This window comes from Lithobates pipiens, unplaced genomic scaffold (genome assembly GCF_037356315.1).
Source record: "Lithobates pipiens isolate NorthernLeopardFrog02 unplaced genomic scaffold, aLitPip1_a1.2 Scaffold_35, whole genome shotgun sequence".
Classification (NCBI taxonomy): Eukaryota; Metazoa; Chordata; class Amphibia; order Anura; family Ranidae; genus Lithobates; species Lithobates pipiens.
Window position 1 is genome coordinate 22,998,425 of NW_027507811.1, and position 20,651 is coordinate 23,019,075.

Here is a 20,651-nt window from a genome sequence, read left to right on the forward strand (position 1 = left end):
GGTCCTGACCTCAACCCGACAGAACACCTTTATGATGAATTATAGCGGAGACTGTGAGCCAGGCCTTCTCATCCAACATCAGTGCCTGACCTCACAAATGCGCTTCTGGAAGAATGGTCAAACATTCCCATAGACACACTCCTAAACCTTGTGGACGGCCTTTCCAGAAGAGTTGAAGCTGTTATAGCCAACTCAATACTGAACCCTACGGAATAAGACCAAGGGATGCCATTAAAATTCATGTGCGTGTAAAGGCAGGTGTCCCAATACTTTTGGCAATATAGTGTGTATATATAGGCTAACATAGTGTAGTGTGGTCCTGTAGCCCTGTGCATGTTGTAAATGTATCCTCTGACCCGTGCTAACAGCCTTCATATTTACAAGGACTAAATCTCATCATGTTGTCATAGACTTTTATTACAGCTTGTGTATACAAGGGATCATTGTAAATCAATAATACGTTTACACATTAAACAGCACTGCTAATTATCGTTGTATGGTGACTATTGCATACATAATCGATCTTCCTGGAAAAGATGGAAATGTCCTCTTTCGCCGGGGATTCCGGCACTTGTTTCCCCATAAGTGCCCACCATGTAGAGTAGAAATTGGAGTCATCGGCCTTGACTAGCTGCTGGGTTTAAAATCACTCAGAGACCAAAAACCATTGAGCGTATCTGTTTATGTAGGTGTCCCCATCCAATTTTTAATACCTGCCTATAGTCCCGGATTCTGCGGGACTGTCTCGGATTCTGCGGGACTGTCTCGGATTCTGCGGGACTGTCTCGGATTCTGCGGGACTGTCTCGGATTCTGCGGGACTGTCTCGGATTCTGCGGGACTGTCCCGGGATTATAACAATGTGTCTTGTTACCGGCCAGGTGCTGGAATGAGTGTTCTCCTGCCCGACAGAGCAACATACGCAAAGCATGGACAGGCAACTAATCCACTGGACACCACTGACACCAATGTCTCCTACCCTTACCTCACCAAGCCGCCCCCCCCCCCCCCCCCCAGAGAGTACCAGTGCTCCTCTTCCTCTGTAGAGCCTCAGTGCCCCACTCTCCTTCCTCAGAACGTCAATTTCTCCACTCCCTTCACAGTGCACCCCTTCCCTCCACAAAATACCAGTGCCTCATCCCCTCCATCTGCCATGTGCAAGTAGTTTGGCTTATACAGAGAAACATTTCCCGCACTCTGAGTAAGAGAAAGGCCCTTCACCTTTGTGACTTCTATAATATTTAATAGGGCTTCCTTTCTGAGTGAAACATTTCCCGCACTAGGAACAAGAGAAAGGCCATTTGCCTTTGTGACTTTCACTGACGTGTAATAAGGCCTCCTTTCTGAGTGAAACAATTCCCGCACTCTATACTAAAGAAAAGGCCATTCGCCTTTGTGACTTCTGTAACGTTTAATAAGGCTTCTTTTCTGAGTGAAACATTTCCCGCACTCTGAGCAAGAGAAAGGCCATTTGCCTTTGTGTCTTCTCTGAAGTGTTATAAGGCTTCCTTTGAGTGAAACATTTCCCGTACTCTGAAGAAGAGAGAGGCCATTCACCTTAGTGACTTCTCCGATGTGTAATAAGGCTTCTTTTCTGAGTGAAACATTTCCCGCACTCTGATCTTGAACAAAGATGCTCACTCGTGTTAATATTTAGATGTAAATCGAAGAATGTTTTTTTCTGTAGCCAACAAATGACTCAACTCAACAAACTTCACCTGTAACTGAAATATGACTTTTGCGTGAACATACCCCTTTAGTTCAGTTTTTGAACAGAATAGAACAGTTGTTATATACACTAAACAGTTGAACGCCATGGTACATGCATCAGCAGCTATGTATGTGTACTCTGATGTCTAATTAGATTTCCTTTAAGTGAAAAAGATTTCCCGCACTCAGAACAAGAGAAAGGGCGCTCCCCCGTGTGGCTTCTCTGGTGTTCAGTAAGTAGTTCTTTACGAGTGAAACTTTTTTCACACTCTGTACACGAGTAAGGACGCTCGCCAGTGTGAGTTCTCTGGTGCCTACGAAGCTTGGCATTCTCTGTAAAACTTTTCCCGCACTCTGAACACGTAAAAAGACTTTCACTCATGTGACTTCTCAGGTGTCTTTGAAGGCTTTCTTTCCACGTGAAGCTTTTCCCGCACTCTGTACAAGAGAAAGGCCACTCGCCTTTGTGACTTCCTTGGTGCGCAATAAGGCTTCCTTTCTGATTGAAACATTTCCCACACTCTGAGCATGAAAAAGGACGCTCGCCCGTGTGAAGTCTCAGGTGTGACAGAAGTATGGCTTTCTTGGTAAAACATTTCCCACACTCTGGACATGGATAAGGACGCTCACCTGTGTGACTTCTCTGATGTGTTTGAAGTCTACTTTTCTCTGTGAAACATTTCCCACACTCTGAACATGAATGAGGACGTTTAGCCGTGTGAATTCTCTGATGTGCTAGAAACTTTTTTCTCACAGTGAAACATTTCCCGCACTCTGAACATGAATAGTTATGATCATTCTCATGAGTTTTCTGGTGTCTATAAAGTTCTCTTTTTTTAGCGAAAGTTTTTCCGCACTCTGAACATGGAAAGGCTACGCTGGTGTGAGATCTGAGATGTACATGAAGTTCAGATTTTGTCTTAAAAGATTCCCCACACCCCAAACATGAGAATGGTTTTTCAGCTGTGTGAATCCCATCGTAGCTCGAGGAAGATTCCCTGAGATTAGATGGATCTGTTGATGTGTCTGCACTGGAAGAACGGAGACGGATGTTTGTATTCATAGTATGTGATGGAGGAGAAGATTTCTCAGAATAAGAGGGATCCATTGATGTCTCCAAATAGTAGGGGCTGGGATGTATATTCTTAGTAAAATTTTCTTCTGACTTACAATTTACGGGTAATATAAAATGCCCTTCTGAGATATTCCCCACATACCGTCCACCTGTGGAAAATACATTTTTAAGAAGTTTTAAAAGTTTTATTGAGAATAAGTCTTGTAAGTTGGTCTAGTGCCGAGAGCTTTGGTGTGGAATTAGCTACAACACCAAGATATGACACAAACCAGATAAGAACGGAGATGGACCTTTCATATGGAGGAAAGTATCTCCTCCTCATTTGTTAGGAACATGACGTTATATTGAGGAATGGAGATGGACCTCTCATATGATGTACAGTATCTCCACCTCATTTGTTGGGAACATGACGTTATATTGAGGAATGGAGATGGACCTTTCATATGGTGTACAGTATCTCCTCCTCATTTGTTGGGAACATGATGTTATATTGAGGAATGGAGATGGACCTTTCATATGATGTACAGTATCTCCTCCTCATTTGTTAGGAACATGACATTATATTGAGGAACGGAGAAGGACCTTTCATATGATGTACAGTATCTCCTCCTCATTTGTTGGGAACATGACATTATATTGAGGAATGGAGATGGACCTTTCATATGGTGTACAGTATTTTCTCCTCATTTGTTGGGAACATGACGTTATATTGAGGAATGGAGATGGACCTTTCATATGGTGTACAGTATCTCCTCCTCATTTGTTGGGAACATGACGTTATATTGAGGAATGGAGATGGACCTTTCATATGGTGTACAGTATCTCCTCCTCATTTGTTGGGAACATGACATTATATTGAGGAATGGAGATGGACCTTTCATATGGTGTACAGTATTTTCTCCTCATTTGTTGGGAACATGACGTTATATTGAGGAATGGAGATGGACCTTTCATATGGTGTACAGTATCTCCTCCTCATTTGTTGGGAACATGACGTTATATTGAGGAATGGAGATGGACCTTTCATATGGTGTACAGTATCTCCTCCTCATTTGTTGGGAACATGACGTTATATTGAGGAATGGAGATGGACCTTTCATATGGTGTACAGTATCTCCTCCTCATTTGTTGGGAACATGACGTTATATTGAGAAAGGCAGATGGACCTTTCATATGGTGTAAAGTAACTCTGTGTCATTTGGTTGGAACACCAAATTGTTATGGGTAGAAAAGGTTGTACTTTTTAGTAGGGAGTAAAACATTTTATATTATATGGTGTACAATATTCGCACCCCATCTGTTTTTCGAACATTGGCTGGTGAGAAAGGTTTATCGATGACAAGTTTACAGTTAGCATTCAATTCTTTTGAAGGCATTTGGGCCAAGCGTTACAAAGGTTTTCAAGGTTTTCTACCTTCACCTGGATAAACTACGAGTTTAATTTTTATTTTATTTTTTTGGATGCACTCAAAGATATATTTTTTTAAATGCTTGATTTAAATACACATACCATACGCTCATAAATGTAAAATAAAAATGTGAACCATCCCTCCATTTGGTGTTTATTACTCACTTGTGTCTATATGTAGAGAAGATTCCTCTTCTTTTGATGTCATAATCGTCTCCCCCTCCTCCATAGACTGCTGAATAGTCTCCCCATCCTCCATGGATTGGTGATCTCCACTAACCAACATCTCTTCTTCTTCCTCTTTAACCTCAACTTTGATGTACTTCAGTTCTTCATCCTGGACTCCAAAGTGATATAACATATTTAAAAGAAAAAAAAAAAAAATAAGGGAAGAAGAGATGACATAGAATTCTTTTAGGTCTCTACTTGATCGTGGTGAGGACTACCAAGGAGAATAATTAATATAAAAACAAATCAACTTACCCCTATCTCTTCTTCTTCCTCTTCCTCTATATCCTCAACTTTGATGTCTGCCAGTTTTACACCCTAAACCCCAAAGATGATAGAGTACATTTGTAGAAAGGAACAAGAAATTACAACACATTTTTAGGTCTATGTGCTCAGTCCCACCTACCTGATGATGGTGAGGGATGGTGTGATCTTCCTGTGTGGAATCCCGGGAATACAGAGGACGGGGACATCTCTCTGGTGGGTTCCCATTACTGGATCCATCTGTAGGAAACACACACACTGACTGAATACATTGTTTCTATGTGTTTATCAGATGATGGGGGATCTAGGTGGAGCCTCCGTACTGCTCTCTCCTTTACAATAAAGTCTCCTCTTACCCGGTGATGTGAGGGGCGGCTGATTCTCCATCATGACGTCCTTGTAGAGATCTTTTTGTCCTCCTAAATACTCCCGCTGCTCCACAAAGAAAAATCCTGACCCTAGGAACCTGTCACACACATTAATGCAATTACTATCCAGACACATCCCTTGTCTGTTACTGGATAATGTCCCAGAATTCCCGGCACCGCTCACCTGTCAGCAGCTTCAATGATCTTGTATGTGACTTCTAGAATCTTCTTGGCTCTGGTTACCTCTGAAGAATGGAGATGGACTGTGATGGGTGATGTCCTGGAAAGACTGCTGCTGGGTGATAATGGATCACCAGATGTTTTTGTCTATTTATAATCCTGTGTAAAGAAAGAAAGTAACAATTATCACTAGAAACTGCAAAGAATCCATCTAACCTATGTGTTTTAATGGGTTCTTAGATCTGGTTTTGCATGGAGTTAGGAAGAGTTACGAAGAGTTTTTGCGATCAGGAAGACTCATCATCTCCATTTGTCCTGGTGACCATTGTTGCCAGGACTTAACCACTTGCCGCCAAATCATGTACCTGTCTGTCATTAGGCTTCAAGTGGTTGTACCGGAGTGATGCATTATTTTTTAACGCCAAATGTCGGCTTTCTTGTAATAACAACCGATGCAGAGAATCAGCAGCTCAGCTGTTTTTACAAGTAGCGGAAGAGGATGAGGCCAGAATCGGCTTTGATTGGGTCTCGGATACAGGAACCCCGAAGCGACATCATGACATCACTTCCAGTTTTCTCTGCAGCTAATAGGGCCAATTTTCAAAAATCAAAAAGTATTCAAAAATGCAGATCTTGGCGTTTTGAATACTTTCAAATGCAGAAGAGGGGGTTGGGGGATCTTATAGACCCCTGATCCCTCCATAAAGAGTACCTGCCACTGCCTATTATGCCCCATACACACGGTTGGACATTCCAACCACAAAATCCATCAGATTTTTCCCCTCCCGACGGATTTTGGCCGAAACTTGTCTTGCATACACACACACAAAGTTGACGAAAAATCCGATCGTTCGGAACGAGGTGACGTAAAACAAGTACGACGGGACTACATAGAGGCCAGTAGCCAACAGCTTTTGTCTCCAAATTTTTTCTGAGCATGCGTGGCACTTTGTGCGTCGGAATTCTCTACACACAATCGCAAAAAGTCCCATTGGATTTTGTTGCCGGAAAATTTTAGATCCGGCTCTCAAACTTTTTCCCATCGGAAATTCCGACAGTAAAAGTCCGATAGAGCCCGCACACGATCGGATTTTCCGACAGCATAGTCCGACCGGACTTTTTCCGTCTGAATTTCCGACCGTGTGTATGGGGCATTACTGTCAGTCTGGGTTCACACACATGCAAACACAGACATGTGATTCGCACTTTCATTGCTGTTGCATATCACATGCCAAGTCTGTGCAATGCAAATTCAGCCATACAGTCTGAACTCGCATTGGATTCGCACAAAAAAAAAAAAAAGGTGCAGGAACCTTTTTTTTTTTTCCATACGCGCCTGCAAATATAAACAGTGTTCAAACCACATGGGTTGTATCACTGCGAACATTAGAGCGAGAGCAATAATTCTAGCACAAGACCTCCTCTGTAACTGTAAACTGATAACCGTTACATTATTAAAGCGTCGCCTATGGAGATTTTTAAGTACCGTAATTTGTCGCCATTCCAAAGCATGTTAGGTATCCATTTACGCGGCGTAACATCATCCTTCACATTCTACAAAACAAATTGGGCTAACTTTAGCGTTCGTTTTTTATTTTTTTTATTTATTAAAGTGTATTTTTTCCCCAAAAATTGTGTTTGAAAGACCGCTGCGCAAATACCGTGTGACAGAAAATATTGCAACGACCGTCATTTTATTCCCTAGGTTTTGGGGGGTTCTAAGTAATTTTCTAGCAAAAAAATACAGATTTTAACCACTTGCCGACCAGTCGGCATCATTATACGGCGGAAGGTCGGCTCCGTCCCGCAAATCGCCGTAGGTGACCTTTAATAGTGATAGCAGGCACACGCACCCGTTGCATGGCAGGGACCCAATGCGTGGGGCCGCGATATCCGCTGGCCACCCGCGATATCCGCTGGCCACCCGCGATCGTGGGGACGAGAGCCGTTCTAACAGGGGAGGAGAGACAGATCTGCTAGTTCCTAGTTTTTAGGAAGAAAAAAAAAAACAGCTATCAGAATCATAGCGGCAAAGATGGTTGTAGGGAAAAAGAAGGGTATCCAGGTAAGCACAGAGGGTAAGGACTCACTCCAGCATGGCTATGTAGTAGGTGAAGCTTAATCACCTTCAGCCCATGTGATAAATTCCTCGGAATAACAAAACACGAGCCATGAAGTCCAAGTGATAGAGAACTGCTCTTCCTTCCCAGCTTCATGGGCCAACAGACGTTCCAGGTCTCTAATCCGGTCCACTTCAACAGCCCAGTCCCCCCCACCCCCCCCCCCCCCCCGGGGAAGGCACAATGGTGGAGAAACACCGTCCTAGCTGCGGCAAGAAAGCGTTGCAGGAAATCTTTTTTAATCAAGTTGAGAGGCCATGGGATCATGGACAGAAGGGCTACCTCTAGTGTGGGTTTAACTCTGGTCGAACGTTGATCTTTCCATTGGGAGACAAAAAAAAAATGGGGTTTTGAACCAGCCTTTACCCAAATAAAATTGTAAGAAAGGGTATTTTTTTTTATTTTATATACCAGGTACAGAGCTGAGAGGGATGTTATGTGATCCTCAGAAAATCCTCCTTATATCCAGCAGGTGGGTGATCTCCAAGGTGAGGGGATCTAGGGTCTTCATCGACCCTCACTGAAATGGTCAAGTGATGAAAACAAGACTCTGCTCTATGTAGATAGATGTATAGTTCAGGGCTTGAAAAATTTGCTTTAGGAGTCAACTAAAATAAGTTGTTAGGAGCCAGTTTATCTTGAATCTCCTGAAACGCGTCGAGCCATAGCAGAAATGCTTTTTTCTCATATTCTATATATGGGTATTATGTATCACTTTGTATGGTTGTTATCCTTGACCGTTGTTATCCTTGACCCTGTTTTATGAAATAATACATTTTTCTATGTTTTGAAAATATTGTGTCTTCAAAAGTGCGCCGTTCGAGTTTTCTCTCCATAACGGTTCTTTAAAGATAATTCAGTTTTTTGTTTTTTTAAACAAACAAATCGTACATGTAGAACATGTTCAAAGGTCAAAGGAACATGTAACACGTCCAAAGGTGAAATTATCCTTTAACCCTATCAGAAGCCAGAGACGTTTTGCCATTTTTTTTTTTTGGACACATTTAAAAAATAATTTTAGGCCTGAAGATTACATAAAACCCCCCAAAAGTGATATATTTTCTAAAAGAAGACACTCTAGAGCAGCCTCTCTCAACCTTTTAACCCTAGAGGAACCCCAAATAATAATTTTCAGGTCTCGAGGAGCCCTTACTAAAACCAATTCATCAGGGGTCAATAGGAACAATGCCCCTTATATTAGTGGCCAATAGGAAGAATGTTCCCCTTAAAGTGGTGCTCAGAATGCCACCCTTAGAGACAGCTAAAAATATATTTCGTGTCATGCTGTTGGCTTTGCTATGTGATGCTGAACCTCAAACTCTGTAGGCACCATCAAAAAGGTGGTTCATCAGCCACAGCTCCAAGGAACCCCTAGCAACTTCTAGAGGAACCTCAGGGTTCCACGGAACCCTGGTTGAGAATGGCTGCCCTAGAGAATAAAATAGCGGCAGTTCCAACGTTTTATGCCACACGATATTACCACAAAGCTTCAGTAAAAAAAAAAAACACACATTAAAAGTAAATTTTTTGGGGCACAAAAAACAAAATAAATTACCATTTTGGGGGGGGGGTAAAATATAAAAGCTGAGGTTGCACCGAATAAATAAATACCTAACATGTCCAACCTTAAACATGTCAGTACCCTACATTTTCCATAGGAGATGCTTTAGAAAGCCCCCTATAGGTCATCAGCTTAGTGTTATGGAGGAAGTCTGGTGCTAGAATTATCGCTCTCATTCCAGCGATATGTAATGTGTGTCGCAATCAATGTTTTCAGGCGTAGGCGCCCTGCTGCGTGTGTATATGTGGGGAGACCTTATTTATTCTTTTGGGGGGGGGGGATTTTAAGTGCTTGGGTGTAGCTTTAATTTATTTACAATTAACCACGTCAGCCCCGGAAGGTCTCACCCCTTTCATGACCAGGCCATTTTTTGCCATACGGCACTGAGTTACTTTAATTGACAATTGCGTGGTTGTGCGACGCTGTGCCCAAAATTTTTGTCTTTTTTTTTCCCCAAAAATTTTTTAGCTTTCTTTTGGTGGTATTTGATCACCTCTGCGTTTATTTTATTTATTTTTTGCGCTATAAACAAAAAAAATGCAACAATTTTGGAAAAAAAATGAAAATATTTTTTACTTTCTGCTATAATACATGTCCAATAAAAATTCTTTAACCACTTCAATACCAGGCACTTAAACACCTTCCTGCCCAGACCAATTTTGAGCTTTCAGCGCTGTCGCACTTTGGATGACAATTGTGCGGTCATGCTACATTGTACCCAAATTAAATTTTTATAATTTTTTTTCCCACAAATAGAGCTTTCTTTTGATGGTATTTGATCACCTCTACGGTTTTTACTTTTTGCTAAACAAATAAAAAAGGCAAAAAATTATAAAAAAAAAAAAAAAAAAAAATTTTTATTTCAGTTTCAAAACTTTGTAAATAAGTATGTTTTCTCCTTCACTGATGGGCACTGATGGGGCTGCACTGATAAGGCGGCACTGATGGGCACCGATGAGTTGGCACCAATGAAGTGGCACTGATGAGGTGCCATTGGTGGGCACTGATATGTGGCACTGATAGGTGGGGTGGCACTGATGGGTGATACGGATGGGCACTGATAGGTGGCACAAATTGGCACCGATAGCTGGCACGGATTGGCATGGATAGGCAGCATGGATGGGCATGGATAGGCAGCACGGATAGGTGGCACGGATGGGCACTGATAGGCGGCATTATATTGTACTGATGGATGCCAATCATTGCCAAACAATAATGTATGCCAATCAGTGATGCCCATTGTGGGCACTGATTGGCATCCATTGTGGGCACTGACTGGCACCCCTGGTGGTCTAGGGTGGCATACCTGGTGCTGGCCATTCCTGGTGGTCTGGTGACGTCCCTAGTGGTCCAGTGTGGGCATCCTAGGGGGGCTGCGCTGATAATCAATCAGCACAGAACCCCTCTGTCAGAGGAGCAGACGATCGGCTCAAAATCCTGAGGACTTCATATGACGCCCAGTCAGGATTTTGAAACCACTTTGCAGCCGTCATTTTGCTATAGGGCGGGCAGCAAGTGGTTAATAATCTAATTTCTTCATCAATTTAGGCCAATATGTATTCAGCTACATATTTTTGGTAAAAAAAATATAAAAAATCCAAATAAGCGTCTATTGATTAGTTTGTGCAAAAGTTATAGAAAATCTACAAACTATGGGATATTCTTATGGCATTTTTCTTTATTTATTCTTTACTAGTACTGGCGATGATTAGCGATTTTTAGCAGGACTGCGACATTGTGGCAGACAAATTGGACACCCTGACACTTTTTTGGGAACCAGTGACATAATACAGTGATCAGTGCTAAAAATATGCACTGTTACTGTAGTAATGACACTGGCAAGAAAGTGGTTAACACCAGGGGGCGATCAAAGGGTTCTCTGTCTTCATCCATTCAGACCATCCTCCCACACAGTTAGCAAGCACCTCCTAGCGACATACCCTAGGACAGTGATGGCGAACCTTGGCACCCCAGATGTTTTGGAACTACATTTCCCATGATGCTCAAATACACTGCAGAGTGCATGAGAATCATGGGAAATGTAGTTCCAAAACATCTGGGGTGCCAAGGTTCGCCATCACTGCCCTAGGAGGTGCTTGCTAACTGTGTGGGAGGATGGTCTGACTGGATGAAGACAGAGATCCGTGTTCCTGCATAGCAGGAGCACAAGATCTCCATCTTCTCCCCCTGTTAGACTGGCGATCTGCCTTCTTAAACGATGGCGGGTGGGCCGGTGGACATCGGGTCCAATCAGCGCGTGCGTCTGCCCCCCCAGTGTCTATTGCATAAAATGACGTACAGGTATGTCTGTGGTAGGCGGTCGTCAAGTGGTTAAAAAATTTTTAATTTTTTTTACTTAACTCTTTTTTGTCCCCTATGTGATAATATTTTTGGTAACAGGTTCCTTTTAATGAGACATCCAGGGTCTTAAAGCCCCCCCCCCCCCAGTCTCCCCTGTGCTCCACTGAATGCAATGCACATGGCACTGCAGCACATTCTTTCCCGGCCTCTTGATGGCCAGGGAAACTGACACGTGAGGTCACTTCGAGGTCGACAACTAGAAGGGGAGTGTCTGTTCTCTTCCCCCCCACCCCCTCCTTATCTATGCCGGTCCCAGGTCCTCAAATGGGCAAGTGGAGCCGAGATAAATACCGCTTGCCCATCTGAGGACCTGGGACCGGTATTTATTTATTGCACGCGGGGAGCATTCAGGCGGCAGTTTAGGCGCCAGATCGAAACTTCTGCTCGCCACATAGGGTTGCCACTTCATCCTTTAAAACCAAACACACATGAAGTACACAGGTTCTGTGGCTGATTAGATGGTCCTTAAACTCACTCGGTGCCTTATCGGCATTAAATTAGCCCCGGAACCTGTGTATTTCATATGTGTTCGGGTTTAAAGGGATGAGGTGGCAACCCTATCGCCATGGCGACCTGGCACCCGAGGTTGGTCAATCCCTGGTATAGTTGCTTAGTGCCCGGGATCCCGCAGGGTGAGGAGATGACCAGGGAGAAATAAGCACTGATGGGGGTGTGAGGGGAATGGGAGGGGTGCATATGAGTAAGAGGATTACAATGGCGGCCATGTTAGATTGCGGAGGATGTTTTCTCTGCGGGGGGTGGAAGCCGAAATGGAATGAAGGGGCAGCGATACGTCTGTCCATTTTTATTTCAGTCTATTACAGACTCTATAAAGTATAGGATATCTATCGTCATCTGCTGGAGATAAAAGACATCACAGTGACTATGGAGGAAGAGGACGGACATGACGGGGGGGGGGGTTACTGGGTGTAAATATAAAATATCTTATTACCTCCTCTGCTGCCAGTCCCAGCAATGTCTTCTCTTCACTTCCCGTCTTTATTATTTATATAGTCTTGTTTGTACATGACATCACTTCCTGTCTTGATCCTCGTCACTTCCTGTCTGTGCCTACAAATCACAATAAATGAGATCACCACCTTGTGGCAATTTAAATAACTGCAGCCTACATTATGTTTCAATATTTTGCTTGCTGCCTCGCTCTTCGGTTATGTTGCACGTACAGTATCTCACAAAAGTAAGTACAACCATCACATTTTTGTAAATATTTTATTCTATCTTTTCATGTGACAAAACTGAAGAAATGACACTTGTCTACAATGTAAAGTAGTGAGTGTACAGCTTGTATAACAGTGTCAATTTGCTGTCCCCTCAAAATAACTCAACACGCAGCCATTAATCACTTTAAGACCGGCCCTCTTTTTTAGATGTGGTGTTTACAAGTTAAAAACTGTTTGTTTTTTTTTGATAGAAAATGACTTAGAACCCCCAAACATTATACATTTTTTTTTCTAACACCCTAGAGAATAGACATGTGCAGAGTAAAATATTTTGTTTCGGAATTTCGTTTTCGTCCGAAAAATTAATTTATTTAGTTACACCCGAAATTCGTTTTTATTTATTTCGTTTTTCGTTCAAAAATTGCATTTGTCCGAAAATCCACATGAATTACGGTCGAATCGGTCTTCGAAGGCTTATGGTGTCTGTCGAATGTATTAAGAAGATTCGACGGATCTAGTATATAGCATACTTCGTGTGAACTTTAGAACCCCTATTAAAGTCTATGGGACTCCAACGTTCAAAATCTAAACTGGTAATTTTAAAGGCTAATATGCAGGTTACTGTCCTAAAAAGTGTTTGGGGACCCGGGTCCTGCCCCAGGGGACATGTATCAATGCAAAAAAAAGTTTTAAAAACGGCCGTTTTTTCGGGAGCAGTGATTTTAATAATGATTAAAGTGAAACAATAAAAGTGTAATATTCCTTTAAATGTTGTACGGGGGGGGGGTGTCTATAGTATGCCTGTGAAGGGGCGCATGTTTCCTGTGCTTAGAACTGTCCCAGCACAAAGTGTCATTTATGCAGGAAAAAAATTCCTTTAAAATCACTCGCAGCTATTATGAATTGTCGGCTCCGTAATACAGAGAACACTCATTGAAAGTCATTGATAAAAATAAATAAATAAATAAAAAAAGCTGGGGGTCCCCCAAATTCAATTACCAGGCCCTTCAGGTCTGGTATGGATATTAAGGGGAACCCCGCGTCAAATGTAATAAAAAAATTGACGTGGGGGTCTCCCTAAAAATCCATACCAGACCCTTTATCCGAGCACGCAACCTGGCAGGCCGCAGGAAAAGGGGGGGGGGGCGAGAGAGCGGCCCCCTCCCTCCTGAACCGTACCAGGCCACATGCCCTCAACATTGGGAGGATGCTTTGGGGGTCTGTGACCCCTCAAAGCACCTTGCCCCCATGTTGATGAGGACAAGGGCCTCATCCCCACAACCCTGGCCGGTGATTGTGGGGGTCTGCGGGCGGGGGGCTTATCAGAATCTGGAAGCCCCCTTTAACAAGGGGACCCCTAGATCCCGCCCCCCCCCCCCCCCGTTTGAAATGGTAAGGGGGTACAAAAGTACCCCTACCATTTCACAAAGAAAGTGTAAAAAATAGTTAAATAAGACAAACACACTTTTGAAAAATTCCTTTATTAAAAATAAAAAAAAATAAAAAAAAGATTCCAGCGGTGGTTATCCACTCTTGCTATCCAGCGACGGACAATCATCTCTCCGGGGTCCAGCGATGGCTCATCTGAATCAGCTCAGCGAATCCATCCATCTTCTGTCTCCACGGAGGAGACACTGCGGGGATTCCGGCGGCACATTCGACCACAGGTTCTATAGACACAGATTGTTATTGTCAGAGTCACGTCGAATCTCCTATTCTATATCGAACTGTTGTAACAACGAAAACGAAAATAAAGCATTTATTTATGTCGGATCTTTCGTTTTTCGGATTCTGTGCTTTCGTTATCGTTTGTCAAAACGAAAACGAAAATAGCTGAAATTCGGACGAAAATGCATTCGGACGAAAACTAATGCACATGTCTACTAGAGAATAAAATGGTGGTCGTTGCAATACTTTCTGTCACACCGTATTTGCACAGCGGTCTTACAAGCACACTTTTTTATTTTTTAAATCAAATTTTTTGAATTAAAAAATAAGACAGCGGTAAAGTTAGCCCAATTTTTTTTTTTATATTTAGAAAGATAACGTTACGCCGAGTAAATTGATACCCAACATGTCACGCTTCAAAATTGCGCCCACTCGTGGAACAGCGACAAACTTTTACCCTTAAAAATCTCTATAGGTGACATTTAAAAAATTCTACCGGTTGCATGTTTTGCGTTACAGAGGAGATCTAGGGCTAGAATTATCGCTCTCACTCTACCGATCGCGGCGATACCTCACAGGTGTGGTTTGAATACCGTTTTCATATGTGGGCGCTACTCACGTTTGCGTTCGCTTCTGCACACGAGCTCGGCGGGACAGGGCGTGTGTATATATATTTTTTTTCCTTATTTATTTTACGTTTACTTTTTTTTTTTTAAACAGTGTAAAAATAAAAAGTGTCACTTTTATTCTTATTACAAGGAATGTAAACATCCCTTGTAATAGAAAAAAAGCATGACAGGTCCTCTTAAATATAAGATCTGGGGTCAAAAAGACTTCATAACACTAACGAGTCACATGACACTGGGGAGGGAAAATGGCTAATTGTCACCACGTCATTAACCGGTTACCAACCGGCTCACATCTATTTACGGAGGCAGAATGGCACCCCTGCATGAAACCTCGTACCCGTACGGGGTTTCCTTTAAGAGCCGGCAGAGAGTGCGTGCCCGCTGCATGGCGGGGGACCCGATGCGCATGGCCAGCGATCGCGTGCACAAGCGCCAGCATGGGGATTTGTGTGTGTAAACACACACATCCCTGTCCTGTCAGAGGAAAAGAGACATGTTGTTTGTTCCTAGTAAGTAGTAACAGCGATATGTCTCCTCTCCTACTCTGTCCTATCCCCATACAGTTAGAGCACACTGAGGGAACACACATTTAACCCCTTGATCGCCCCCCTAGTGTTAACCCCTTCCCTACCAGTGACATTTACACAGTAATAAGTGCATTTTTATAGCACTGATAGCTGTATAAATGTCAATGGTCCCAAAAATGTGTCAAAAAGTGTCCGATCTGTCTGTCGCAATACCGCTAAAAATCGAAGATCCCTGCCATTACCAGTAAAAAATAAAAAAAAATGACATAAATCTTTCCTATAGTTTGTAGACGCTTTAACTTTTGTGCAAACCAATCAATATACACTTATTGTGTTTTTTTTTTGTTTTTTTAATCAAAAATATGTAGAAGAATATATATTGGCCTAAACTGATGAAGAAATTTGTTTTTAAAAACATTTTTGGGGATATTTATTATAGCAAAAAGTAAAATATATTGGTTTTTTTTTCCAAAAATTGTCTCTCTTTTTTTGTTTATAGCGCAAAAAATAAAAACCACAAAGTTGATCGTTTGGGTACAGCATTGCATGACCGCGCAATTACCAGTTAAAGCAACCCAGTGCCAAATTGTAAAAAGTGCTCCGGTCAGAAAGGGGGTAAAACCTTCCGGGGGTGAAGTGGTTAAAGACCTAATATAGCTCATGTACGGGACGGGTTGACATGGCCTGGATGAAATATGTCTTAACCCCTTCAATACTGGGCACTTTCACCCCCTTCCTCCCCAGGTCAATTTTCAGCTTTCAGCGCTGTCACACTTTGAATGACAATTGCCCGGTCATGCAACACATGGAGCTTTCTTTTCATGTTATTTAATCACCACTGGGGTTTTATTTTTTGATAAATAAAGAAAAAAAAAAGCTTAAGTTTTTCTTAGTTTCTGTTATAAAAATTAGCAAATAAGCATTTTTTCTTCTTCACTGATGTGCACCGAGGAGGACTGATGAGATGGAACTGATAACCTGCACTGGTGTGCACTGATGAGGCTACACTGATGGGCACTGATTAGGCTGCATTGATGTGCACTGATGAGGCTATTGATGGGCACTGATGAGGCTACACTGATGTGCACTGATGAGGCAGCATTGATGGGCACTGATGAGGCAGCATTGATGGGCACTGGTGAGGCTACACTGATGAGGTAGCATTGATGTGCACTGATGAGGCTGCATTGATGTGCACTGATGAGGCTATACTGATATGCACCGGTGAGGTTGTATTGATGGGCACTGATGAGCCTACACTGATGTGCACTGATGAGGCAGCATTGATGGGCAATGATGAGGCTACACTGATATGCACTGATGAGGCAGAATTGGGGGGGCACACGGGAAGCACGTTCTTGGGAGGAGGTCCAGGGACACCATCCCAGAACTGGAGAGTCGCGCTGTAGAGCAGTGACCAAGTGGTTGAGCACACCGACAAGCTTGTTTCAAGGTGCAAAGCTCTTTAGTCTTCTATGATCATGCAGAAAAGCAATGTTTTAGGACCACTCAAGATCCCTTCCTCAGGTATGTGGAAGGATTATCAGAGGGTTATCCTTATTTCTTGTAGCTCTTCTTCCTGAGCACATTGTACTTGTGCATCAACCAAACCAGCATAATTGGCTAAATCCAAGACCACCACTTTGCTGGCATGTACGGTATATGCTTATGTACTAATAATGATAAATTAGTGACTAACCTGGGAATGGTCTTCAACCCAGGGCCCCCAGAGTGCCTCCTCATCAGTGTAGGTTATCAGCGCCCATCAGCGCAGCCAGATCAGTGCACATCAATGCAGCCTCATCATCTTATGTGCACGATGCCCTCCTGTATTTACATGACGCAGACCCCTCCCTTGTAGCAGCCTTGGAGTTGTTGATTACTTTCAGAGCTTACTTCAGTGTTTGGATTAATGGGACCAAGCCTGTTTTGTTTCCCCTTGATTCCCATGCTCGGACAATGGTGTACCCCTCCCCGCTATGGTGGAAGGATGAATTTCGGTATTTGGGCATTCAGGTGGCACAGGAGTTGTCCAGTTTTCTGGCCCACAATTTGCATCATATCCTCTCGCTACTCTGGGGAATGATGTGCCTCCTGGTCCAGTCGCCACCTAACCTATTAGGTTGTAGTAATATATTTAAGATGATGATCCTTCCTAAGTTTAACTATGTATGTTGAAATTGCTCTGTGTGGGTGTCTTTTTTTTTTTTTGTGGAGATCGATCACTATACAAGTTTCTTTTTATATGGAATGGCGCCCTTCCTTGAATACCGAAGCCTACCCTACACCTCCCACCTTCCTAACTTTAAAGTTCACTATTGGGCAGTCATCGTGGTTACCATTCGTTGGCTGTTTGTTCATTCCTGATCTAACGCAGAGGTGTGTCTGGAGGTTGCTTCCTTGGGTTCCTTCACTGTACTCCACAAGGGGGGCTGGGTCTATAGAGACGTTCCGGGCCCCACCAGGACAACCTAACCGGTGCGGGCAGCAGCTACAAGTAGCCGATAGCTTCATAATATCATTTATTTAATTTAATAAAATTCTAGGTTCAACCCTTTACTTTCTCTCCCGGATGGTGGGAGCCTCGCAGTTTAGTGACCGCTTGTAGGTCCCATAGGGTCTCCGGTCGCGCGCTCCCCACCCCGGGAGGTTTCTTATGGACATGGGCAGCAGGGCGGAGGAGTCTGGGATCATCTCTGAGGGAGATTGATGGTTTTAATGAAAGTCTCTGGTTTACATGCATGTATCTGATGGAAAGGGTAAATATATAGAGATTTCTGTATAGATACCTGTAAATGTATGTACCAATGGAATTCAATGTCTTAAAGCGGGAGTAAACCCAGTTTCAAAAAACACTTACATTACCGGAATGCCGGAAATGCTAGCGTTCACATTGGTTGTGCTCTCAACCAAACTTTCAAACCATCCAATGGCTGGTGTCATAACTGATCACATGTGCAGCATTATGGCAGTTGAAGAATTATTAGAGGCCAAGATGGCGGCTCCCTTGACTGAAAGCGATAGAAGGGTTTACTTCCAGTTTAATTATCCATTTTGCTGTATTAACTGCTTAAGGACCGCCTCACGCAGATAGACGTCGGCAGAATGGCATGGCTGGGCACAATCACATACCTGTATGCGATGCTTTAAGTGCCCAGCCGTGGGTCGGGAGCGCTCCGCCGGCGGCGCGCTCCCGACCCAGTCCTGAGCTCCATGACCGTGGCCGCGGGACCAGCGGACCCGATCGCCACTGGTGTCCCGGGTCACAGAACTGAAGAACGAGGAGAGGTCTATGTAAACAAACCTCTCCCCGTGCTTCCTAGTGTGGCTGTCACCGATCGTCTGTTACCTTTTATAGGGAAGGACGATCAGTGACGTCACATGCCAGGCCACGCCCCCTACAATAAAAAAAAAAACACATAACCTCATACATAACCCCTACACTGCTTCTTATGCCCCATACACACTATCAGTTTTTCTGCTGAGTTTTTCCATCAGGTTTACCAAAGCCATGTAGTACAAGGGCCTGCCTGATTGCATACAATTGGAAACTCCTCAGGTTTGACCTCATATTATATGGTTTTGGTAAATCTGAAGGAAAAACTCAGCAGAAAAAATGATAGTGTGTATGGGGCTTTAGTGGTTAACCCCTTCACTGCCAGTGTCATTTACACAGGAATCAGTGCATTTAAAATAGCACTGATTGCTATATAAATGACAATGGTCCCAAAAATGTATCAAAAATGTCCGATGTGTCCGCCATAATGTCGCAATCACAATAAAAATCGCTGATCGCCGACATTACTAGTAAAAAAAAAAATTAATAAAAATGCTATAAAACTATACCAAATTTTGTAAACACTATAACTTTTGCGCAAATCAATCAATAATCACTAATTGTGATTTTTTTTACCAAAAATATGTAGAAGAAGAATACGTATCGGCCTAAACTGAGGAAAAAAACGTTTTTTTATATATTTTTTGGGGATATTTATTATAGCAAAAAATTTAAAATATTGCATTTTTTTAAAAATTGTCTCTCTATTTTTGTTTATAGCGCAAAAAATAAAAACCGCAGAGGTGATCAAATACCACCAAAAGAAAGCTCTATTTGTTGGAAAAAAAAGGACGGCAATTTTGTTTGGGAGCCACGTCGCACGACCACGCAATTGTCAGTTAAACCGACGCAATGCCGAATCGCAAAAAGGGGTCTGGTCCTTTGACTGCAAATTGGTCCGGGGCTTAGGTGGTTAATAGAAATAAAAGAACCCCCTGAAGAACACCGCTACTAATCCCAGCTTGAAATGCATTGGGGTATTTCCATACATCAAATGGTTCTTTGAAATATGAATATGGTCAGACACAGTTTCCAAAGACACCAGTCATCCAAGCTGACCCAGTTGAGGAGTAGGGAACCTACAGAAATAGAAGCTATCCTGACTGCTCCTCACTTTGTCTCCGTTGTTTGATCCACCCAGGCTCCTTCTTCCCCTAAAGTATAAAACAAAACACAAGAGGGTGTTGCCATCTAGGTGTAGTGATTTATTCAAAAACAATAAAAGACAATAAAAATGCACTCACTAGTTAAAACTGGATCAAGTCTTGTCATAAACCCATATAGACCTCCACAGGACCACTGTGAGGCTGCAGAGCTCTGCAGGCAAGCGGCTGGCTGAAGCAGAGTTCTTGGTGGAAGTACAGCTGTCAGGCTGGAATATAGGCAACAGCGGTTTCCGTGTACAGCAAGATGGCTGCAGCTCCAAACAGCATCTCCCTCGGCAGGGTGATGGTGACAGGAAGTAAAGGGGCGTGGCTAATGTTTCAGGGCAACAGGACTGCCTCTTTATCAAGCCATAAGAAAACTTCTCAAGACCTAATCTGAGAGGATCTGCATCCACCTCACCCGGTGTTCCCTACCAGTCTCCTGGTCCTCTTTTTTCCCCCTGTTAAATAACGGTTGGGGTCTAGTCAGCACAATTGCTTATTCTTTTTCTTTGCCTTAAGGTATCTTCATTTTGGATGGATATCTTTGACCTCATCAACACCCAGTTGCAACTGAGCCTTCCGGTATCTTCAGAGTTGGCCTTGTTGGGTATACACGATGATGCTCAGAGAGCTCATCATAGTAAACTGGTGGTCTCCTATCTACTGTATTATGCCTAAAAAGAGATTCTGTGCAAATGGAACTCCTCTGCTCTTCCATCCTGGGAGACCATGAACAGTGCTACCTTACCTCTGCATAAATTGACATATATTAACCAGAATTGTCCCTGGAAGTATGACAAAATTTGGCTCCCTTGGAAGAACTAGCAGCATGACTGGATGTTGGAAGTTCTCTGCTTTCCTTACTCTCGGGGGGCAACAAAAAACCT

The 20,651-nt window shown here is 43.0% G+C and overlaps 1 protein-coding gene across 1 annotated transcript in view; it reads right to left on the reverse strand.

Moving 5' to 3' along the window:
- Nucleotides 1-20,651, reverse strand: part of LOC143955215 (uncharacterized) — an 89,472-nt gene that overhangs the window by 32,981 nt on the left and 35,840 nt on the right. The window contains exon 2 of the mRNA XM_077465299.1: nucleotides 4,827-4,924. Within this exon, the coding sequence (XP_077321425.1) occupies nucleotides 4,827-4,924 (98 nt within the window). The remainder of the gene's footprint in view (nucleotides 1-4,826; nucleotides 4,925-20,651) is intronic.